The following is a 21,002-nucleotide window of genomic DNA, read 5'->3' on the forward strand; positions in this document are numbered from 1 at the left end:
ATTCAGCCTAACCCACGTGACGATAAATACATGCACGTTCAATTTTCAAAATTACAGCACATCAATATTATTTGTCACGTCATCGCAAAGTTGAAAGTTTCATTAACAGCATGGTGGAAACTGTTGATCAGTCTTCGCAACATAACATTTAAACAACTAATTGCAATCTGTAAGCTTTGAATTTAGCTTCTATGCCATTAGCCTCAAAAGACAAAGTTTTATTTATTGGAGTCCTTTTGAAATCAGTTGTAGATAATATGTCCCTTCCATCTTCAGTTAGAATTTCATTTGAATATCTTTATTATTGAAATGGTCAATATCCTCTCAAATTATGAATCAATAAACAGTATAAAATAGTTATAATTTACTATATAAGATGGAAAAATGCAATCGTAATGTTTTTTTTTAATAATACTGTTAAATATACATGCTCTTTAATTTCTTTAAATTCACTTGGTAGATTGCATATGACTCGCTTAACAAACGTATTTGTATCGCCTTTTTCAAGTTGTTTTAACCATGACAGATAAATTCTCATAACTGAATAATACAATTTTACGTAATTTCAGACTTTGATTTGGATGTTATTGTTGTTAATTAATTATGACGAGATTATTATTTCTATTTTTTCTATTTGAAATTGAATTACCAATGCATCAGAAAAAATAATCTTCAAATTATGTTTCTTACTTTACCAAAATTCGATTTCATATTTGATTGCCACACCATGGATTTTTTCCCGCTTGGACACAGTGGACGGCTTTAAACACTAATTAGAAATGGTTAGGAGGCACATACAAAAATTAATGCAATGAAAATAGCCAGTTATAGTTATATCAGAGAAGCTTTAAAATGAAAAATAACGAATCAAAACAATGTTTGTCTTCTTCACAGTTCCTGTCCAAAGGAATCTCTTCTATCGGGAATGCCGTGACGGCCTGTATTCAATCCCCGTATTCCTCGTGGCTTACACTATCCATATCTTCCCTTTTCTTGTGCTGAGTACTATCATTTTTAGCAGCGCCACCTACTGGTAAGATTCTCAACAATTCTTATATGTAACATTGAATACTGTTGATTTGTATTTAAATTCTGTTGTATAGTTTCGCACAAGGCAGCTAAGTTAAGCATTTGTTTGAACAAGACTTCTATTGGAGAGATTCATACATGTCTGCCTTTCATTTTCTATTCTAGTTTCTTTACTTGGCTTTGCACTGACAACACATACTCAGCACAAATTAGGTTGAGAATATAAAATACTGAACTTAAGTTAGGATTGTGCCGCTCATGACGGCGTTAAAATTTACAATGCAGCGAGGTGGTAAAATAACTACTATTTATATGACCTTTTATTCTAACCTCAGTTTTGTAAAAGGAATATATGTAGACAACTTTAGAGGACGAGTCTTTCACTCTCTGTCTCCCTGGAAAGTACCTAGAATATCTTGAACACTTTGCCTAAAAACCGGATGCATTCTGGACGCACTCGGACGTTTCCTAATAAGTTGTGATTGTATCGTGAACATTGTCAGGAAAGTATACCATCAGAGAAAATTTGACTGTGAATAGCTTTAACCCTTCTTAAAGATGTCGTAAATGAAACCTTAGTGAATAAATAATATGTTGCCAGGGTGACGGGATTATATCCTACAGCGGAGCGGTTCAGTCTGTATACTGCAGTCATCTTCTTCCTGCAATTGTGGGGAGAGACCCTAACTGTCCTATTTCTTGGGATCTTCCTGGATCCAAATCTTGCAAATAGCACCACGGCTTTGATCCAAGCAGCCGCTGCCGTCATCGCATCTGGGCTTTTAAAGTAAGTGTCTTATTCACAAATGTATTCCATATGCATTCTATTTCTGAATAAAGTCATAAAACTTAGGCTTCTCACATAATGTTAGCATTATGACATGTCTTAATCCAAGGTAACATGCCTGGTCATATATTATTACACCACTTTTTCATGCCATACATAGAAAGGACAATAATGATGAATATGCGAATATGTAAAATTAGGACTGTCAAGCTTAAAACATAAAATCCCCAATGTAGTCCCCTTATATATTGAATTCACATTTGTAAACTATTAATTAGAAATGTTCACCGCTTAATGAAATCTGTATTACATGGCGATACAACCATTATGCTGATAAGTGTGGACTTTTAAAGATTGTTAAGGATTTTAAATTATAAAACACTAAGACCTCATGAAACAGAAAATCCGTGCCTGCATAATGTAGTTGTAGTCTATGTTACAATGGTGGGCACCTCTATGTTTATTTTGGCTATTTCTAGACTTTAAAACTAAAGAACAGAAAAACGAAAAAGCAACATATTGTTATTTACCCTTTTATACTTTAATTTTAGAAACGTTGCAACCTTGATCAAACCTCTGAGATGGTTAAGTTGGGCATTCATCCATAAATATTCCGGTGAGATACTGGTAGCAAATGAGTTTCAAGACCTAGAATTTTCCTGTGAATCAATCGGTACGTATCTGTGTTAAGTAAATAACATATTCTTAGTTTTAAAAATGTTAGTGTGTCCATACTACTTAAGGTGAACCACGTCAACGTTTTGCTACAAATGAAGAGAATAACCTGAACTGAGTCGTGTTTGCTGTAGATGTGGAGGAAGACCTACCTGTGATTTTGCACCTGATTGGTCAAGATTATTACAGACTTTTGGATGACGGTATAACACCCATAAAAGTCTAACCATGAGATCTGAAAACATGCAGCAACGTTTGGTTGGATGTTTAACGCTAAAGCAATGTGTTAAGTCCATCTAGTGTCAAGGCAACTTAAACAAAGTTCCATGCCCAGGGAGGCACAGCAGCGGCCACCCGAGACTGTTCAAGTCAATGAAAACACAAGAATTGCAAATTCCTTCAGACAATTCACAAATTTGTAAATTTTTAAAACATATTTAATATCGATGGCCAGTATCTAGGTCACCTGGTACCTGTTTTGATCATTTAACTTAAAGAAGCAACTTCATCTAAAATATTGTTTATAGCAAGAATGCCGTCTATAATGGAATATGACTAAAAATCGAAATCCAGCACCTTCAAGTGTCGAAGATACTCTCAACATTTAATATTTAAGGTTATGTGTGACTTGTAAAACAGGCACACCTGTCATATGTCGTATCTGTAGAGGTATCTGCATATACTAGTATTTAGCATGCTATATGTTCTAAAAAAATGGATTTAGTTACGGTGCTTAAACCATTTGCACTGCTAACGTTACCATATAACAACAATTTCTTTCGGCAGATCTCAAACGATTTTTCATAAAGACAGATAGCCTTATTCTGTGCAGAAGAGAAAAAAAATAGCATGTGTCCTAAACTTTGAATGGTTTGCAATCTGGTATAAAAGCCTAGTAATTGTGTTCTATGTAGAATCCGATACATGTCATTAAAATCCTTAAAGGTACCAGCAATTTTGAAACAAATACTTTAGGAGTTTTTGAAAGTAACTGTTTAGTATGGGGAGATTTTAGCTGTGCAGAAAAGATATTATCTTGCCCAAAATATAATAAGTCTATAGCCACTAACTTCCATGTCCCTCCTAGCTGTTATCAATTTTTTTTAAAAAGAAATAATCGTGCATCGTATGTTCAAGATATGCGATGTTTGATAACTTCCGTAAATGGTTATATTGTGACCTTGAGACATTTGTTTGCGATACTCTTGTGGGGCAAATTCAGAAGAAAGAAGACAAAATAAGAAGAAAACGAGAAGTGTGGTTCACCATTTATAAGAAAACGTTATTATCTATTTATTTTAGTTTCTTTTTTTCAGTGTCCGCCTGTATACCTAACGGAACCGTTTACCTTGACCTTTACTATCCTGGATCAGCTGATCACATGAAGAGGAATTTTGCCGCACTCAGTTCCTACTGTGTAGGGACGTTGATATTTGCGATGGTTGCCTTCAAAATAAGGGGAATACGGAATCTTTATTAACGTTGTTAATGTCTGCTATTACACTTTTGTTCCCTCAGAATAACGCATGAACAGAGGAAAGATTCGGAAAATCTCGCTTTGTGTGTCATATTATCGACATAATTCAGTTATTAAACCCATAAATCCAAAGAGGTGTAAATATTTGTGTTTTGGCGTTGATGCTGATAGAGATACTCCAAATGAGTGGCGAATCTGGGTATTCTGGCATTGAGGCCCAAAATGAGGTGTAAATCTGCGTGTTCTGGCATTGAGGCTGATAGAGATACTCCAAATGAGTGGCAAATCTGGGTATTATGGGATTGAGGCCCATAAGGATACTCCAAATGAGGAGTAAACCTAGGTTTTCTAGAAATTAGGCCGATAGGGATAGAGGGCAATACTATGATAGTTTTGATTAATATGTTACATGTAACTGTTAAATTATCGCCTATGCTCAAATACAAATCTGTCTGAGTGAAATATATGGGAATTATAGGGTTGGCACGTAACAAAATGAAGTCTGCTCTGGACGGTTTGGCTGCCTACTGTTCCATAGCAATCTCATCTCAGTTAGTTTCCCGCTTAAATATGTATTATTATTATTATTATTATTATTTTATTATTATTATTATTATTATTATTATTATTATTATTATTATTATTATTATTATGTTGGCATCAGTGTAATACATTATTAAAAAGTCTTCATGGCCGCAAACCTCGTTATTCGTTATTTTCCGAAACTTTGGACATTGGTAGAGTAGGTTACTTACATTGAAGGCAAAGAAAAATGATAAGTACTGAAATGAAAATATATTGTACTTAAAAATAATACTAAACCTACATTATCATTCCCCACATCGTTGTTGTTGTTAAATGGTCATTGATTTAAACACTCTTTCCTAGGGAAAAAACTCATGACATATTTTGGGTGATATTCCCAATTGTAATGGTTGGCACGGAAAAGCGAAAAAGTGAAATGAACCCTTGGGGCAAATCAGGGAAAATAATTCGGATCTTTAAATTGCAACCGCGTTTTACAACCGAATGCATTTGCACAAAATGAGACCATAGCAGAATGATCTAGATAGATTTACAGAACCACTTTGAGTAAATTATGATATGCGTGAGATAATATACGTGTATGGTAAACAATGCATATTCATTCTATGGATATATTTGTATTGGTGAAAGACTAAATAGAAGGGAATAAGCTGCAGACGAAGGTAGGGGTCAATAGCGATAAATTACCTGTTTATCAGCTTTATTGCAAATGAAAAGAAAGAGTGATAAATGAAAAAAATCAACACTGACCTTCGAGGAATAATGAGAACGTGTAGGAGAATAGATTATATGGGATTATGGTTATGATGGTGGTAGTGGTGATATTGTCTGTCTGTCTGTATGCGTTCGCTTAAGTCTTTAATTAGAGTAGTTCGAAAAGAAAATATATGTAGCTGAAACGAATACAATCTACACGTTGTAATTTAGGTTTGGTATAGGCGTATTGTTGGCAGTTTATCGTGTCTATATATCAGCTAACCAAAGCTCACTTCAACCCATGGTTCTAAGAAGTTTTTCTTCATGATTTCTTTGACTGTCAGTTTTGTTAATAGGCATGTGCCGGCATTTCGTCGTTCTTAGAAGAAATTTCAAAATAAAACGGTGATCTCAAAGATTTTTCTCTTCTAGCAACATCCAGGCGTTGGTGCCCAAAAGATGAGTGCATCGTACATTGTACCGCGGTTACGATACTGTTTCCTCCTATTTACAAATCGCATGGATAGCCTTCAATCAGATACGTTGACCTTTCTTTTATTATTTGCCCTATATGTATTTTATCTCCCCATGGGGTAAGAATCAAATGTTTGCAACCCCTCGTGCAACGCCTCCATACCCTCTCCTCTCCCGGTCAGGTTTCTTCTGATGAGGCGCTCAAAAGTTTTATGTGCATATCCCATATGAATCTTTGTTGTTCACAGGGTACTATATAAATATCGTTACTTCTTAATGCGCATATACATATAGGTAGCGGAAGCAGCTGTAAAAGGAACTCTGATTAACAAAATCCTTTTGTACAAGGAAGTATACAAATAATAAAGTCTTCAAGTCAAGAGTAAACCTTACGGCCTAAACAGCCGTAACACACGAAGATGGCAGTCTTCAAGTAGAGACGGTCTTACGTGACCTAAATTGCAACAGCATTGGAATATGGCAGTTTTCAAGTAGAGACAATCTTACATGACCTAAATTGATGTAGCGTTGGAAGATGGCAGCCTTCAAGAAGAGACCGTCTTACGTGACCTAAATTGCTGAAGCATTGAAAGATGGCAGCCTTCAAGTAGAGACCATCTTACGTGACCTAAATTGCTGCAGCATTGGAAGATGGAAGTATTCAAGTTGAGAGTAAGCCACACAGCCTAAAACAGCGGTATCATTCGAAGATGGCGGAATTCAGAACGAGAATATCTTACGTGGTCTAAACTGCTGTAGATTACAAAGTTGCGAGTATGTTACAAAACCTAAATTGTTGTAGCATTAAAGAATTGAGTAATCAGGACAAGAGTATATGAGATATTACGAATCTATAGTCTTAAAACCATAACAAAAAAGAGAGATAACCAACAAGTTTTGTAAAATTGAACATATTATTTATTTCCCCAAAATGCAAAATGAAAGAATTAAAAATAACTTACAGTATGATGAATGAAATCCTAAAGTCCTAAATTTTATATCAATTCCAAAAGTATCAAGTAATCCGAATGAATTCCAATGGTATTCCGAATGATAGCCTATATTGTAATTATGTATCAACAGTTCAAAAGAATCACTATGATATAATCCCAAAACGTCTATAAATGAATTCACGGTAAATCCGTAACAGTTGTAATTATCCAAATAGTCCTTAAATGAATTCATAGCAATTCAGTGACAGCTATTAAATATCCAAATGTCTTTTAAGTGAATTTGAAGTCTTTCTTTGAAAACTATTACTCCAATGAATCTAGATAGTTTGAGCACTTAATTCCAACGCATGCTTAAATTAAATAAAGTAATTTCTCTCAGTATAACTGAATAGCTTCCAAGACAGGAGGTACTACTAAGAATGCCCAATTCTGCATCATAACTCCCTTACATAGATAATTAATTCGCAGTGCTGTCTAGCGTCGCACATTAATTCTATAATTATCCGATCTCATAAACAGCATCAGCTGTTATAATCTGCCTAATACAAAATAATATAAAACTGACATATTCCTGACCTCGTGTCCTTGTCGGATTACATGATGTATACTTGTACTAATACTTTGACTCAACCTTGGAACTTTATGAATGAATCTACCCACTTGATACATGACTTATCTCTAAAGTGTAAACTACGATCACACTAAAAGACTTATAAAAACTATTTTATCACACACACACACACACACACACACACACCTTAAATTGTGGGAACATTCGAAACAGGAAGTATTCAAGAAAAGAGTATACTTCATAACCTAAACTGTGATGACATACGAAGAAGTATTCAAGACGAAAGGATACTTCATAACCTAAACTGAGATGACATACGAAGAAGTATTCAAGACGAAAGGATACTTCATAACCTAAACTGAGATGACATACGAAGAAGTATTCAAGACGAAAGGATACTTCATAACCTAAACTGAGATGACATACGAAGAAGTATTCAAGATGAAAGGATACTTCATAACCTAAACTGAGATGACATACGAAGAAGTATTCATAACCTAAACTGAGATGACATACGAAGAAGTATTCAAGACGAAAGGATACTTCATAACCTAAACTGAGATGACATACGAAGAAGTATTCAAGACGAAAGGATACTTCATAACCTAAATTGTAATAGGTTATTAAGCAGGAAGTATTCAAGACGAAACTATAAGGATCGGTATTATTGTTGGCAATAAGTAAAATATTTTGAAATATATTCTAGATTCTGTTTTATTTTCATTTTACACAGTTGGACCAAGTGACCAGGATTTTTGCTTTTGCTTTTCTACTTCAGTATGAACTGTGAATGCATCGGACCGTCGGAATCAAAGAATTGCACATAACAAGACTTTCATTTAGCAAGCATTAAAGGCAGGGTTGGGTATGGGAATAATAAAAAGTACTCGCTGTACAGGTCTATCAGTTTATGACATTGTTTCCTACGTACAACTGTATCTGCTGGTAAACCTTGCTAAGTCATTTGAGAAACTGGTACATATTGCTTCCGCTCACTATTATATATATAAGTATGACAGACTCTCCTGACCCTACCCCGAAAAAGAAAAAGAAAACTAATCCACTCGTGTAAAATGGAAAAAAAACTGAACTGTCATTATTTTTACGTTCATTTAGTAAGTTCTTACAACTTTATCAAATACTCGTGACTGTTCAGATGGCTTAGTGTAGTCCTTGAGGTGCATCCTAAAATAACGCTGACAATATACATTGTGACCACATTTCTCCTGAATGTGTTGGAGATGGGATCGAACTATTAATTATAAAATTGCAAAGTAAGCGCGTTAACACAAAGCTTTATAGGTTACATCCAAAATATAATGGTTAGGCTTTTAATTTTTTTGCTCTTACTCAATTCATCACATGTTCATACAGCTGTCTCCTGTGCATTGTCTGTCAAGGACAGATTTTACGTTCTATGCATAGACACCGTTGTCAGGTATGCAATGTCTGTCAAATGCAGCATTTACGTTATGTGCATAGACACCAGTGTCCAGTATGCAATGTCTGTCAAACACATCCTTAAAGCATACGCAGTTTGACGACACAAGGAATAAACTCCACCATCCTTATTTTCATTATCTGTAAGATGTATACAGAAACAATATGACTGGTTTTGGGTCAGACCAAGCAAATCAGTAGGAAACACGTTATTCGTTTTCCACCGTAAATAGTTCGAGGGGACGAGCATTACACACACACACACACACACACACACGCACGCACGCACGCATACATACATACATACATACATACATACATACATACAGATATATGTACCTTAAATGGCCCTCTAGCCTCAAACCGGAAATTAACATGCGTGGAGCATTCTGACCTCAAACGGGAAATTAACATGCGCGAACAGAAGTGATTATGGTGGCAGGAGTATTTATGAGGACAAGCGTATTCATAGGGAAAAGGGAGAATGGTAACTTTGTAATCGTTATACGCCGTTTCTATGCTCTGTGGAAACCATGCGGAAAATGTAACATTAACATTTTTAGATATAATACAAAAACATACTATCCTGAATCAACACCCTCCACGCCTGCTCCAAGACCAAGAGAGTCTACCTTCAGCATCTGAGAGCCACAAAAAACGCACTTTCAGAAAATTTGGAACCACGGCTTACATATACACCGTGAAATTTAATGAGTTCATGTCCGAAGTTTCGCCCCAGAAAGTAGAAGGATTCATAGCGACAGTAAAACGACAATGCTAAGCCAAAGAGATCGATCGTCTGAGATTTTCCATTCATGACCACAGTTTGAAATTGCCAGTCGGGATCGAGTTCAGCACCTGATTTTTCAGACAGAAAATACATTCACGTGTATCGTCATCAAGAACATTTCGATGCCAATACCAGCATCAAATGATTTTATTCTTATCATTGTGAAAAACGTGACCAAGGATTTAACAATCGATACCAACAATAGATGCCAACACATTCATTGCGGAGAGAGATGCCAGTGCTTTTTAACGTCTAAACTCTGCATCCTAGAAGAAAAATAACGAATTCAATGTTAAGTTTGCAAGCGAAAAGTGAATGCCAATTATTGCAATTATGCTATGCCTGTGGACATCTCATTCGCACCAACAACCACAGGGCACACATTTGTAAATGGAAGAAACAATACCCTTTTTGTAGTCAAATCGTCGACTTTGAACATGAATGTTGCATTTAAAAATACCACCCTGAACTGGAGGAAGTTTTGAAGACCAGCAAGAAAAAGACACAAGTAGATTTCACCTTTTTGCAAGAGTCAGGCTTTCATATTCCTAATTTCTGCGTGGCTCCACGTGCGTGCGAGAAGTGCATCCAAGAATCTATATTTTTTCATTGTCCTCATTGTAGCTAAATTCCAAGAGAATGTTAAAAAAAATCTTTCGAGGATTCCCGATTTTGCTTGATGGATCTTAGACCCTATCGACGACACCTGGAGCGAAGAGGACATCCAACGTTACAGAGACTGCCAACTCTATGCCACGGTGATAGCTCACAATTTCTCGGGATACGATGGACACTTTCTTCTGAAATACTATTCAGAACAAGGTACTGAATGCTCCAAAGTCATTACGAACGGAGCCCAAATCATCAACATGCGTATGGGAGAAGTACAGTTGAAAGATTTCATGAGTTATTTGACCATGCCTTTGAGTCGTAAGTCTGAAACTTTTACAGTGACAGAAATAGCAAAGTTGCATTTTCCACACGTTTTAGTACTTTAGAACGCGCTTTGACATGAATGTGGGTCAGTGTGGGATTGTTTCATGCTTTGGATCTTGGATACACCTTGTTAAAAGTCTACAAAATTTACTGCTTTCCAAACACAGACCTTTGCCACAAAGGCAATTTCTCGGTCTACATCAACGCATTTTTAAAACTAAAACAAGAAGCTAGTGACTATCCCTCCTCTTACCAGAATCCCGAAAAGCAAGAAAAATTAAAACAGCAATATAGTTCCATCGAAGGCATCACGTTAGACTACGTGGAAAAGAACGAAGAAAAACGGTCGTTTGCTAAAGTCATGCTCAATTGCTTATGTTGAAAATTGGCACAACGAATGTGCTTACCCAAGACGGAGTACTTGGCAGAACCATATCGCTACTTTGAACTGGTGGACGACAAAGGAAAACGAATGAAACACGTGGACGTCGTTCATGAAGATTTCATTTTGGTCAGGTACGAAGAAGAGCCAGAGTTTGTACTTCCCGAAGAATTTGGAAATGTCATCATTGCAGAATACGTGACAGCCAATGCTCTCTTAAAATTATACTTTGACACGGACAGTTGCATTTATATCTATCGCTGTGATAAGCCTCACCAAGAAATCCAAGTGGACCGTTTAGGGACAGGTACGGACGAGAACCCCGAAGGCAAGATCCTGAGTTTTACTAGCGGCAGTCCCAAAACTTACTGCTACCGATACCAAGACGGACGAGGAAAAATGCATACCAACTGCAATGTCCAAGGATTATCGATTGGGTCAACTGGTCAACTTTGGCGTGGTGATAGAAACTCTACAGTCTGGATCCCGTGGCTTTGTTTGGCTACTGCGACTTTGACAGTCGATTCCAAACGTTTAAGGGGAAATTGCCTTAATATCAGAATGGACCTACACCAAAACATGCCAGATCTGATATATTTACTTGGGAGAACGAGATAAAGTCAAGTGTTTCAGTTGTGGTGTGTCACTCTACAGATAGGAGCAGTTTTAACATATTTCGTTGTCATATCCGTGCTCCATATTTTCTAGTTAATTTAATAAAATCAATAATTTTTGCAACTGATAAATAGAGACTTTCATCTGTATTCATTTCCGTTTAAATAGATGTATATAAATTTCAGCACTCATGTTAAATCCTCTCGATGAATTCGATTTCAGACTTTCTCTGGTTGTAGACATGTACTTGTTCGGCAATCTTCAACTCTTTTATCGCAGGTCTGATTGTACACTGCATTGTCAATCAGCGTTGCTAGGTGTTATGTTGCGCCGTGAAAATGAATATATATGATGTTACATTATCAAGCGTATAATCGTCTGATAAACTAATCTCGAAGATTGCACTGTGTGATATATGATCAAGCATTTTGCTGAAACTCTTATATCTTTCTAGTTGTTCATCATTCAACCCTGCTTGCGCAACACATAGAAAGACAGCATATACTGTAACCAGTCTGCATAAGTCAGGCACTGGACTTTCAAAAACGTACCCTTAAACGTATGTCATTTTGATAATCAGAAAAGAGTTTGCGTTCAAATTGGACTTAATTGTTCTGGACTTTAGTATACGTGTGGCTGTTATATAAGGCAATCGCTGCAGCAAATTTTACTCTAACTTTATAATGACATAAACCACGATTAGACGATGATTTATACTTTCAATTTCATCTTAAAGTTACAATTAAATTAACGCCGGGTCATTAATTTGCCAGGTATTATATCAAATCACCGCATTTTTATTAACTGACAGCTACCAAGGTTAAAGATTTGTGCTTTGTATTGTTTCTTTTTCATTTATCACAGGATGATCTTGTTACTGGGTAAGTATGGTGCTTATCTAGCACATGACGTACTTTAACCGGTAAATATACTACCCGACCAACTGTCTTTCTTTCATTATGAAGATATACTGTGTTATTATCTTGGATTATCAAAGCTGGTTTCGAGGGGAATAAAAGGAACGTATTTATATACGTAAGTATGCCTTATGGTTTTTTGAATCTTCCATCTACTTCTAAAAAGTATTTTTAAAATCATTTCATTAAAATTATTCTTGCTATCAGTACAAGTGTACCTGATACGTTATTAACTTCTGTATATAGGTAAAATAATTTATAATGTTGAAACTATGATAAGAAAATGAGAGAGAGAGAGAGAGAGAAGATGAGGATGAGTATGACCTTTGCACTTGCAACCCATCCCCTTTTAATCAGTTACCACTTGTTCAGACTAATGACTGATAAAACTTTACATTTTTTAATTGATATAAAGTATCATTAAATGTAATCACTCAGTCTTTGCTTCACCGACACAAAACTCTAAGGAAAATAAAATGAGGTTACGAATAAATATACTCTCTTCTCTTGATAATAGCCCGAACTTATTTCTAAAATTTATAAGTCGAAGTCTAAGAAAAACAAGTGTACCAGGAAAGGCACATTTTACGCCAGCCTCATTTTGAATAGCTTATGGGGCCACTTGCGGAGCACGGTTGACTGGAGACGATTGAGCAGCGGGTCTCAATGACCTCGATCTATAGTCAAAGTATGCGGTCTGCAAGTCAACTTATCACGCAAAACCACTGTTTTTTTTTTTTCATCGACTGATCATAACCGTGATATTGACGTTATACAATAGAAACCCATTTTCTTTTAGACACAGTGAACTGAACTTTGTCCGCATGACCCTAAAATCAATAGATTGCTTCCATACATTAAGTGCATCTCCACAATCTTTGGTTGAAGTAAATGGTATAGAGCTTAAGTTATTGCGCCAAAATCATATTTCTTTCTTTCCTCATAGTTATCTGAATCTTTGACCCTTTGACCTCGGAAGTGAATAGGCTTCTTTCTTACCCAACGTGAATGTCAGCCACAAACCTCGGCCAAAAAAAAAAATACGCCCCCCCCCCCCAAAAAAAAAACAGCAACACCAGGTTACATGGTTTAGAGCTGATACTCTTTTGCAGAAAGCGTTTTGGTCTTCTGCCTACAATCAAACTGATCGTGACTGTTTACCTTTCAATCTCCAGGTCGACGGGTTTCTTTCTTACTCCAGTTGCAACACATCTACAGAGCATGATGCATAACTAATCTTATTGTGCGGAAACCATATTTACTGATTTCGTCACAGTCACCTTGACTTTTTACATTTTGAAGTCCAACATCAATAGGCTTTTTTCAATGTCCCAAGTGTATGCAATCCACATAGGTTGGTAAATGTAGATTACGGGGAATTCGAATTATTGTGCTGAGATGAAGATGGTAACAGACAGACAAATTGAACTACGGACGGACAAGACCATAGAATAATACACTTTGCCTTATGTCATGATTATACGGTGTGCATATTTGTTCCATACAAATAGATTGATGGATGATAGACAGATAGGCAGAAAGACGGGGGAGGGAGAGAGGGTACGAGACAAAAAGATAGATTGACTTTGGCACTGATTGATTTCCTATTAATTTTCACATACGGATTTTAATCAATTGTTCATGTCTTTTGAGTGCTATGTTTTTAACTGTTGTCCTAGAGCTGATATCAAATCTGAAGTGCATTATGTCATGGACGTACTCGGGTTCTCCAAGAATCAAGTCGATGTTATCCAGCAGGAATTAGATGAAACGAGGACATTGAGCTTGCATCATGTGTCTTGTGTTGTCAAACAAGGTGTGGGTTCATGGTGGAAGGGAGCGTGTCTAAGACCAGTAATATACAAGACCGTCCTCAGTAACATTACCATGCAGTTGAAGAGTGGACAGATTACAGCGTTGCTTGGAAATTCAGGTTTGCATACCATGAATAAACTTCTTCTGATGGTTTGTTCAGATTACTCCTGATACTGTAGATGCTCTTGTTTACATTAACGTATATTAATTACTTCAATATAGAATCAAAACAATTATCATCTGATAAAAATACTTTGCCTTTATATCAATTTAATTTATTCATTATCTATTAAAATGAATTAGTCATCAACCGCTCTGTGGTTAAAGAAACAATATGTGGTTTTTTTGTAAAAAGTGCATGCAAACTGAAATCACAGCATAATTACCTATACCGATTTAGGCTGACAGCTATTAATGTATTTTGATACTAGTCTAAAGTATATGGATAAACGTCATTGTAGTTGCGTATGACATCGATGCACTTCTTGAGAAGTCCTGAATGCTCATGAAAGAAACAGAACCCCTACCACCATTTACAACAAAGCTAAAGTCTTAATAATACAATACAGTTGATGTCTTTGGTAATACCATACAGTCAATGTCTTTATAAACACATACAGTAAATGTCTTTAGCAACATCAAACAGTTGATGTCTTTAGTAACACCATACAGTTGATGTATTCAGTAACACCATATAGATGATATATTAGTAGCACCATGCAGCTGATGTCTTTAGTAACACCATACAGCTGATGCATTCAGTAACACCATATAGATGACATATTAGTAGCACCATACAGCTGATGTCTTTAGTAACACTATTTAGTTGATGTCTTTCGTACCACCAAACAGCTGATGTCTTAGCAGCACCTGTAGCTGATATCTTTAGTAACACAATACAGTTTATGTTTTTTCTAGCACCATGCAATCGATGTCTTAGTAGGACCATACAGTCGATGTCTTTAATAACACAATACAGTTGATGTCTTAGTAGGACCATACAGTCGATGTCTTTAATAACACAATACAATATATGTCTTAATAAGACCATACAGTCGATGTCTTTAATGACACAATACAGTCGATGTCTTTAATGACACAATACAGTTGATGTCTTAGTAGGACCATACAGTCGATGTCTTTAATAACACAGTACAATATATGTCTTAATAAGACCATACAGTCGATGTCTTTAATGACACAATACAGTCGATGTCTTTAATGACAGTTGATATCTTAGTACAGTCGATGTCTTAGTAGGACCATACAGTCGATGTCTTTAATAACACAATACAATCTGTCTTAATAGGACCATACAGTCGATGTCTTTAATAACACAATACAATATATGTCTTAATAAGACCATACAGTCGATGTCTTTAATGACACAATACAGTCGATGTCTTTAATGACACAATACAGTTGATATCTTAGTACAGTCGATGTCTTAGTAGGACCATACAGTCGATGTCTTTAATAACACAATACAATATATGTCTTAATAAGACCATACAGTCGATGTCTTTAATGACACAATACAGTCGATGTCTTTAATGACACAATACAGTTGATATCTTAGTACAGTCGATGTCTTAGTAGGACCATACAGTCGATGTCTTTAATAACACAATACAATCTGTCTTAATTGGGCCATACAGTCGATGTCTTTAATAACACAATACAGTTGATGTCTTAGTAGTAATATACAGTAGATTTCTTTAGTAACACCATAGAGTTGATGTCTTAGTAGTAATATACAGTAGATTTCTTTAGTAACACCATAGAGTTGATGTCTTAGTAGTACTATACAGTAGATTTCTTTAGTAACATCATAGAGTTGATGTCTTAGTAGTACTATACAGTAGATTTCTTTAGTAACATCATAGAGTTGATGTCTTAGTAGTACTATACAGTAGATTTCTTTAGTAACATCATAGAGTTGATGTCTTAGTAGTACTATACAGTAGATTTCTTTAGTAACACCATAGAGTTGATGTCTTAGTAGTACTATACAGTAGATTTCTTTAGTAACACCATAGAGTTGATGTCTTAGTAGTACTATACAGTAGATTTCTTTAGTAACATCATAGAGTTGATGTCTTAGTAGTACTATACAGTAGATTTCTTTAGTAACATCATAGAGTTGATGTCTTAGTAGTACTATACAGTAGATTTCTTTAGTAACATCATAGAGTTGATGCCTTAGTAGTACTATACAGTTGATTTCTTTAGTAACACCATAGAGTTGATGTCTTAGTAGTACTATACAGTTGATTTCTTTAGTAACACCATAGAGTTGATGTCTTAGTAGTACTATACAGTAGATTTCTTTAGTAACATCATAGAGTTGATGTCTTAGTAGTACTATACAGTAGATTTCTTTAGTAACATCATAGAGTTGATGCCTTAGTAGTACTATACAGTTGATTTCTTTAGTAACACCATAGAGTTGATGTCTTAGTAGTACTATACAGTAGATTTCTTTAGTAACATCATAGAGTTGATGTCTTAGTAGTACTATACAGTAGATTTCTTTAGTAACATCATAGAGTTGATGTCTTAGTAGTACTATACAGTAGATTTCTTTAGTAACACCATAGAGTTGATGTCTTAGTAGTACTATACAGTAGATTTCTTTAGTAACACCATAGAGTTGATGTCTTAGTAGTACTATACAGTAGATTTCTTTAGTAACATCATAGAGTTGATGTCTTAGTAGTACTATACAGTAGATTTCTTTAGTAACATCATAGAGTTGATGTCTTAGTAGTACTATACAGTAGATTTCTTTAGTAACATCATAGAGTTGATGCCTTAGTAGTACTATACAGTTGATTTCTTTAGTAACACCATAGAGTTGATGTCTTAGTAGTACTATACAGTAGATTTCTTTAGTAACACCATAGATTTGATGTCTTAGCAGTACTATACAGTTGATTTCTTTAGTAACACCATAGAGTTGATGTCTTAGTAGTACTATACAGTAGATTTCTTTAGTAACACCATAGAGTTGATGTCTTAGTAGTACTATACAGTAGATTTCTTTAGTAACATCATAGAGTTGATGTCTTAGTAATACTTTTTCAATTGATTTCTTTAGTAACATCATAGAGTTGATGTCTTAGTAGTACTATACAGTAGATTTCTTTAGTAACACCATAGAGTTGATGTCTTAGTAGTACTATACAGTTGATTTCTTTAGTAACATCATAGAGTTGATGCCTTAGTAGTACTATACAGTAGATTTCTTTAGTAACAGCATAGAGTTGATGTCTTAGTAGTAATATACAGTAGATTTCTTTAGTAACAGCATAGAGTAGATGTCTTAGTAGTACTATACAGTAGATTTCTTTAGTAACATCATAGAGTTGATGTCTTAGTAGTACTATACAGTAGATTTCTTTAGTAACATCATAGAGTTGATGCCTTAGTAGTACTATACAGTAGATTTCTTTAGTAACACCATAGAGTTGATGTCTTAGTAGTACTATACAGTTGATTTCTTTAGTAACACCATAGAGTTGATGTCTTAGTAGTACTATACAGTAGATTTCTTTAGTAACACCATAGATTTGATGTCTTAGTAGTACTATACAGTTGATTTCTTTAGTAACAGCATAGAGTAGATGTATTTAGTAACACCATACGATTGATGTCTTTAGTAATATAATACAGTTGTCTTTGTAGCACCATACAGTTGATGTCTTATCAGCACCACACAGTTGATGTATTTAGTAGCACCACACAGTTGATGTATTTAGTAGCACCACACAGTTGATGTATTAGTAACACCACACAGTTGATGTATTAGTAACACCATACCGTCGAGGTCTTAGTAACATTTGATGTGTTTAGTAACAAAAGTTTTGTCTGTAGTAGCTTCATACAGTCTGTGTATTTAGTAACACCATGCTGCTGATGTCTTTAGTAGCAACATACAATTGATGTCTTAGTAGCACCATACAGTCTAGGTCTTAGTAGCACCATACAGTCTAGGTCTTAGTAGCATCATACGGTCTAGGTCTTAGTAGCACCATACAGTATAGGTCTTAGTAGCACCATACAGTATCGGTCTTAGTAGCACCATACGGTCTAGGTCTTAGTAGCATCATACGGTCTAGGTCTTAGTAGCATCATACGGTCTAGGTCTTAGTAGCATCATACGGTCTAGGTCTTAGTAGCACCATAAAATTGATGTCTTAGTAGCACCATACAGTCTAGGTCTTAGTAACACCACACAGTCTAGGTCTTAGTAGCACCATAAAATTGATGTCTTAGTAGCACCATACAGTCTAGGTCTTAGTAGCATCATACAGTATAGGTCTTAGTAGCACCATGCAGTCTAGGTCTTAGTAGCACCATACAGTCTAGGTCTTAGTAGCACCATACAGTCTAGGTCTTAGTAGCACCATACAGTCTAGGTCTTAGTAGCACCATACAGTCTAGGTCTTAGTAGCATCATACGGTCTAGGTCTTAGTAGCACCATACAGTATAGGTCTTAGTAGCACCATACGGTCTAGGTCTTAGTAGCACCATACAGTCTAGGTCTTAGTAGCACCATACAGTCTAGGTCTTAGTAGCATCATACGGTCCAGGTCTTAGTAGCACCATACAATTGATGTCTTAGTAGCACCATACAGTCTAGGTCTTAGTAGCATCATACAGTCTAGGTCTTAGTAGCACCATAAAATTGATGTCTTAGTAGCACCATACAGTCTAGGTCTTAGTAGCATCATACGGTCTAGGTCTTAGTAGCACCATAAAATTGATGTCTTAGTAGCACCATACAGTCTAGGTCTTAGTAACACCACACAGTCTAGGTCTTAGTAGCACCATAAAATTGATGTCTTAGTAACACCATACAGTCTAGGTCTTAGTAGCACCATACAGTCTAGGTCTTAGTAGCATCATATGGTTTATGTTTTAGTAACAAGAAACAGTTGATGTATTTCTTACGACCGTACTATAAGTCGATATCTTTAGCATCACCATACATCTGATGTCTTAATAACACCATATATCTGATGTCTTAGTAACACCATACATCTTATGTCTTAGTAACACCATACATGTGATGTCTTAGTAACACCATACATGTGATGTCTTAGTAACACCATACATATGATGTCTTAGTAACACCATACATCTGATGTCTTAGTAGCACCGTGAAAATTTAGTAACACGCAATGTTGATGTCTTTTGGATAATAGAAAATTAGACATTTAAACACAGGTTGTTGTCTTGCTTGCAAAGCATAGTACATACATAGGTATTGCTTTTTCGAACGTGTTGTCATTGTTGTCATGGGTAACAACGTTAAGGACTTACAATTATCTCGTTTCTATATCACTTTGCAATGTACAGTCGTGAAACTTGATGGGTGTATTCATCGTTGAGGTTATGACACATAACGTGCAAAAGAATATCACAGTGACCTATTTTTTAGACTCCAATGATTTTTATGGGTATTTGAGCGAAGTATGCGAGACATGCCATTCTGTGTAATTTTTGTTTAGAAAATCGTTGTCGATAAAGCTGTTCGCTTAACTGCTGATAATCTGACTTGTGTAGCCTGTTTGTAGTTTTGTTACCTGAGCCGTAGATCATATATGCAAAATGGCATAACTGGATAATTAATCCAAAATAATGGCATATTCGAAACACTTTGTATAATTCTTGTTTAAATATGAAAAATATAAAAAATGTGTGAAACATAAATAGCAGAAGTGATTTTTCAAAGAAAAAATATACATTAAACAAGCAATTGAGATTGTTACAGCTTTAAAGGAGAGAGATGGAGAGAGTGGGGGGGGGGGACTTACACGGGAGTTCAATCTTTAACTCTCTGTCAGATTACTCTTACCACTAGGCCAATCATAACACGGAAAACGATGTAAATGTCCTTAAGAGCACTATAGGTATGAAATCACTGTCTCAGTCCAATCTCCCTTTACACTAAACCAATACTAACGCGGCAAATGATGTGTTTGCACGGTCAGTGTTCATAACAACACTATTAGTATGAAGCCACCTTAACACTGTCCAATCACTCCTTACAATAAACCAATCACAGATAACTGTATTTATTGTCTATCCCTACACAGAGCCAATCACATATAACTATATGTTGTCTACCATATGTCATTAACATCACAAGAAGTATGAAAATAGTCACAGTGTCCGATCACTCATTACATTAAGCCAATCATAACAGTGATAACCGTGTTGTCAAGTATGTCCATAACAGCACAGTAAGTATGAAACCAGTCACATTGTCTAATCACTCCTTACACTAAGCCACTCATAACAGTGATAACCGTGTTGTCAAGTATGTCCATAACAGCACAGTAGTATGAAACCAGTCACACTGTCCAATCACTCCCTACACTAAGCCACTCATAACAGAAACAACTATGTGTTGTCAACTATGTCCATAGCAGCACAATAAATATGAAACAGCATTTTAAAGCCTGGTTTCTAAGAAAAATGACCTTTTTGTTTTCAGTACAGCTGAGTACTTGCGTAATATAATAAATTAAAGTATTTAACTGAGAGAATCTATGGAGAGAAAAATGCTAAAGTACTCCATTATTCTCATGTTGGAACAATTGTACCCTGTCCTTCCTCATAAAATTGCAGCTGATAAGAAAATTTGTTTTTGTGATTTATTTAAGTTCAAATCAAAGCTGCAATTTCACTATTTTTCAATTAAAAAAATCCGAAATAATGTGTGAAAATTAGAAAAAGTGACTTTGCTCGATCTGATTGTGTCGTTTAGAAACGTGTTTCCTACGCTAACCTGAAGCGCGAATGAACAGTTTCCTTTTCCATAAAATGTACTTTTATATATATAAAAAATGTGAACAAGATTAAATGATTAATAATTTTCTTAATCCTA

General features: G+C 35.6%; 2 protein-coding genes across 3 annotated transcripts in view; both read left to right on the forward strand.

The window, feature by feature from the left end:
- LOC149808417 (ATP-binding cassette sub-family G member 5-like) overlaps positions 1-4,556 on the forward strand; it is a 30,996-nt gene extending 26,440 nt beyond the window's left edge. For both annotated transcript variants that reach the window (XM_089976954.1, XM_089976962.1), the window contains exons 8-11: positions 895-1,033; positions 1,631-1,816; positions 2,368-2,489; positions 3,808-4,556. In XM_089976954.1, the coding sequence (XP_089833080.1) occupies positions 895-1,033; positions 1,631-1,816; positions 2,368-2,489; positions 3,808-3,971 (611 nt within the window). In that variant the 3' untranslated portion in view covers positions 3,972-4,556. The remainder of the gene's footprint in view (positions 1-894; positions 1,034-1,630; positions 1,817-2,367; positions 2,490-3,807) is intronic.
- A 7,306-nt stretch (positions 4,557-11,862) lies between these two features.
- Positions 11,863-21,002, forward strand: part of LOC149808418 (ATP-binding cassette sub-family G member 5-like) — a 53,753-nt gene continuing 44,613 nt past the window's right edge. The window contains exons 1-3 of the mRNA XM_089976975.1: positions 11,863-11,930; positions 12,337-12,406; positions 13,968-14,221. Of these exons, the coding sequence (XP_089833101.1) occupies positions 13,999-14,221 (223 nt within the window). The 5' untranslated portion in view covers positions 11,863-11,930; positions 12,337-12,406; positions 13,968-13,998. The remainder of the gene's footprint in view (positions 11,931-12,336; positions 12,407-13,967; positions 14,222-21,002) is intronic.

The sequence above is a fragment of the Sinohyriopsis cumingii genome, chromosome 1, assembly GCF_028554795.1.
Source record: "Sinohyriopsis cumingii isolate HCF-2022 chromosome 1, ASM2855479v2, whole genome shotgun sequence".
Taxonomy (NCBI): Eukaryota; Metazoa; Mollusca; class Bivalvia; order Unionida; family Unionidae; genus Sinohyriopsis; species Sinohyriopsis cumingii.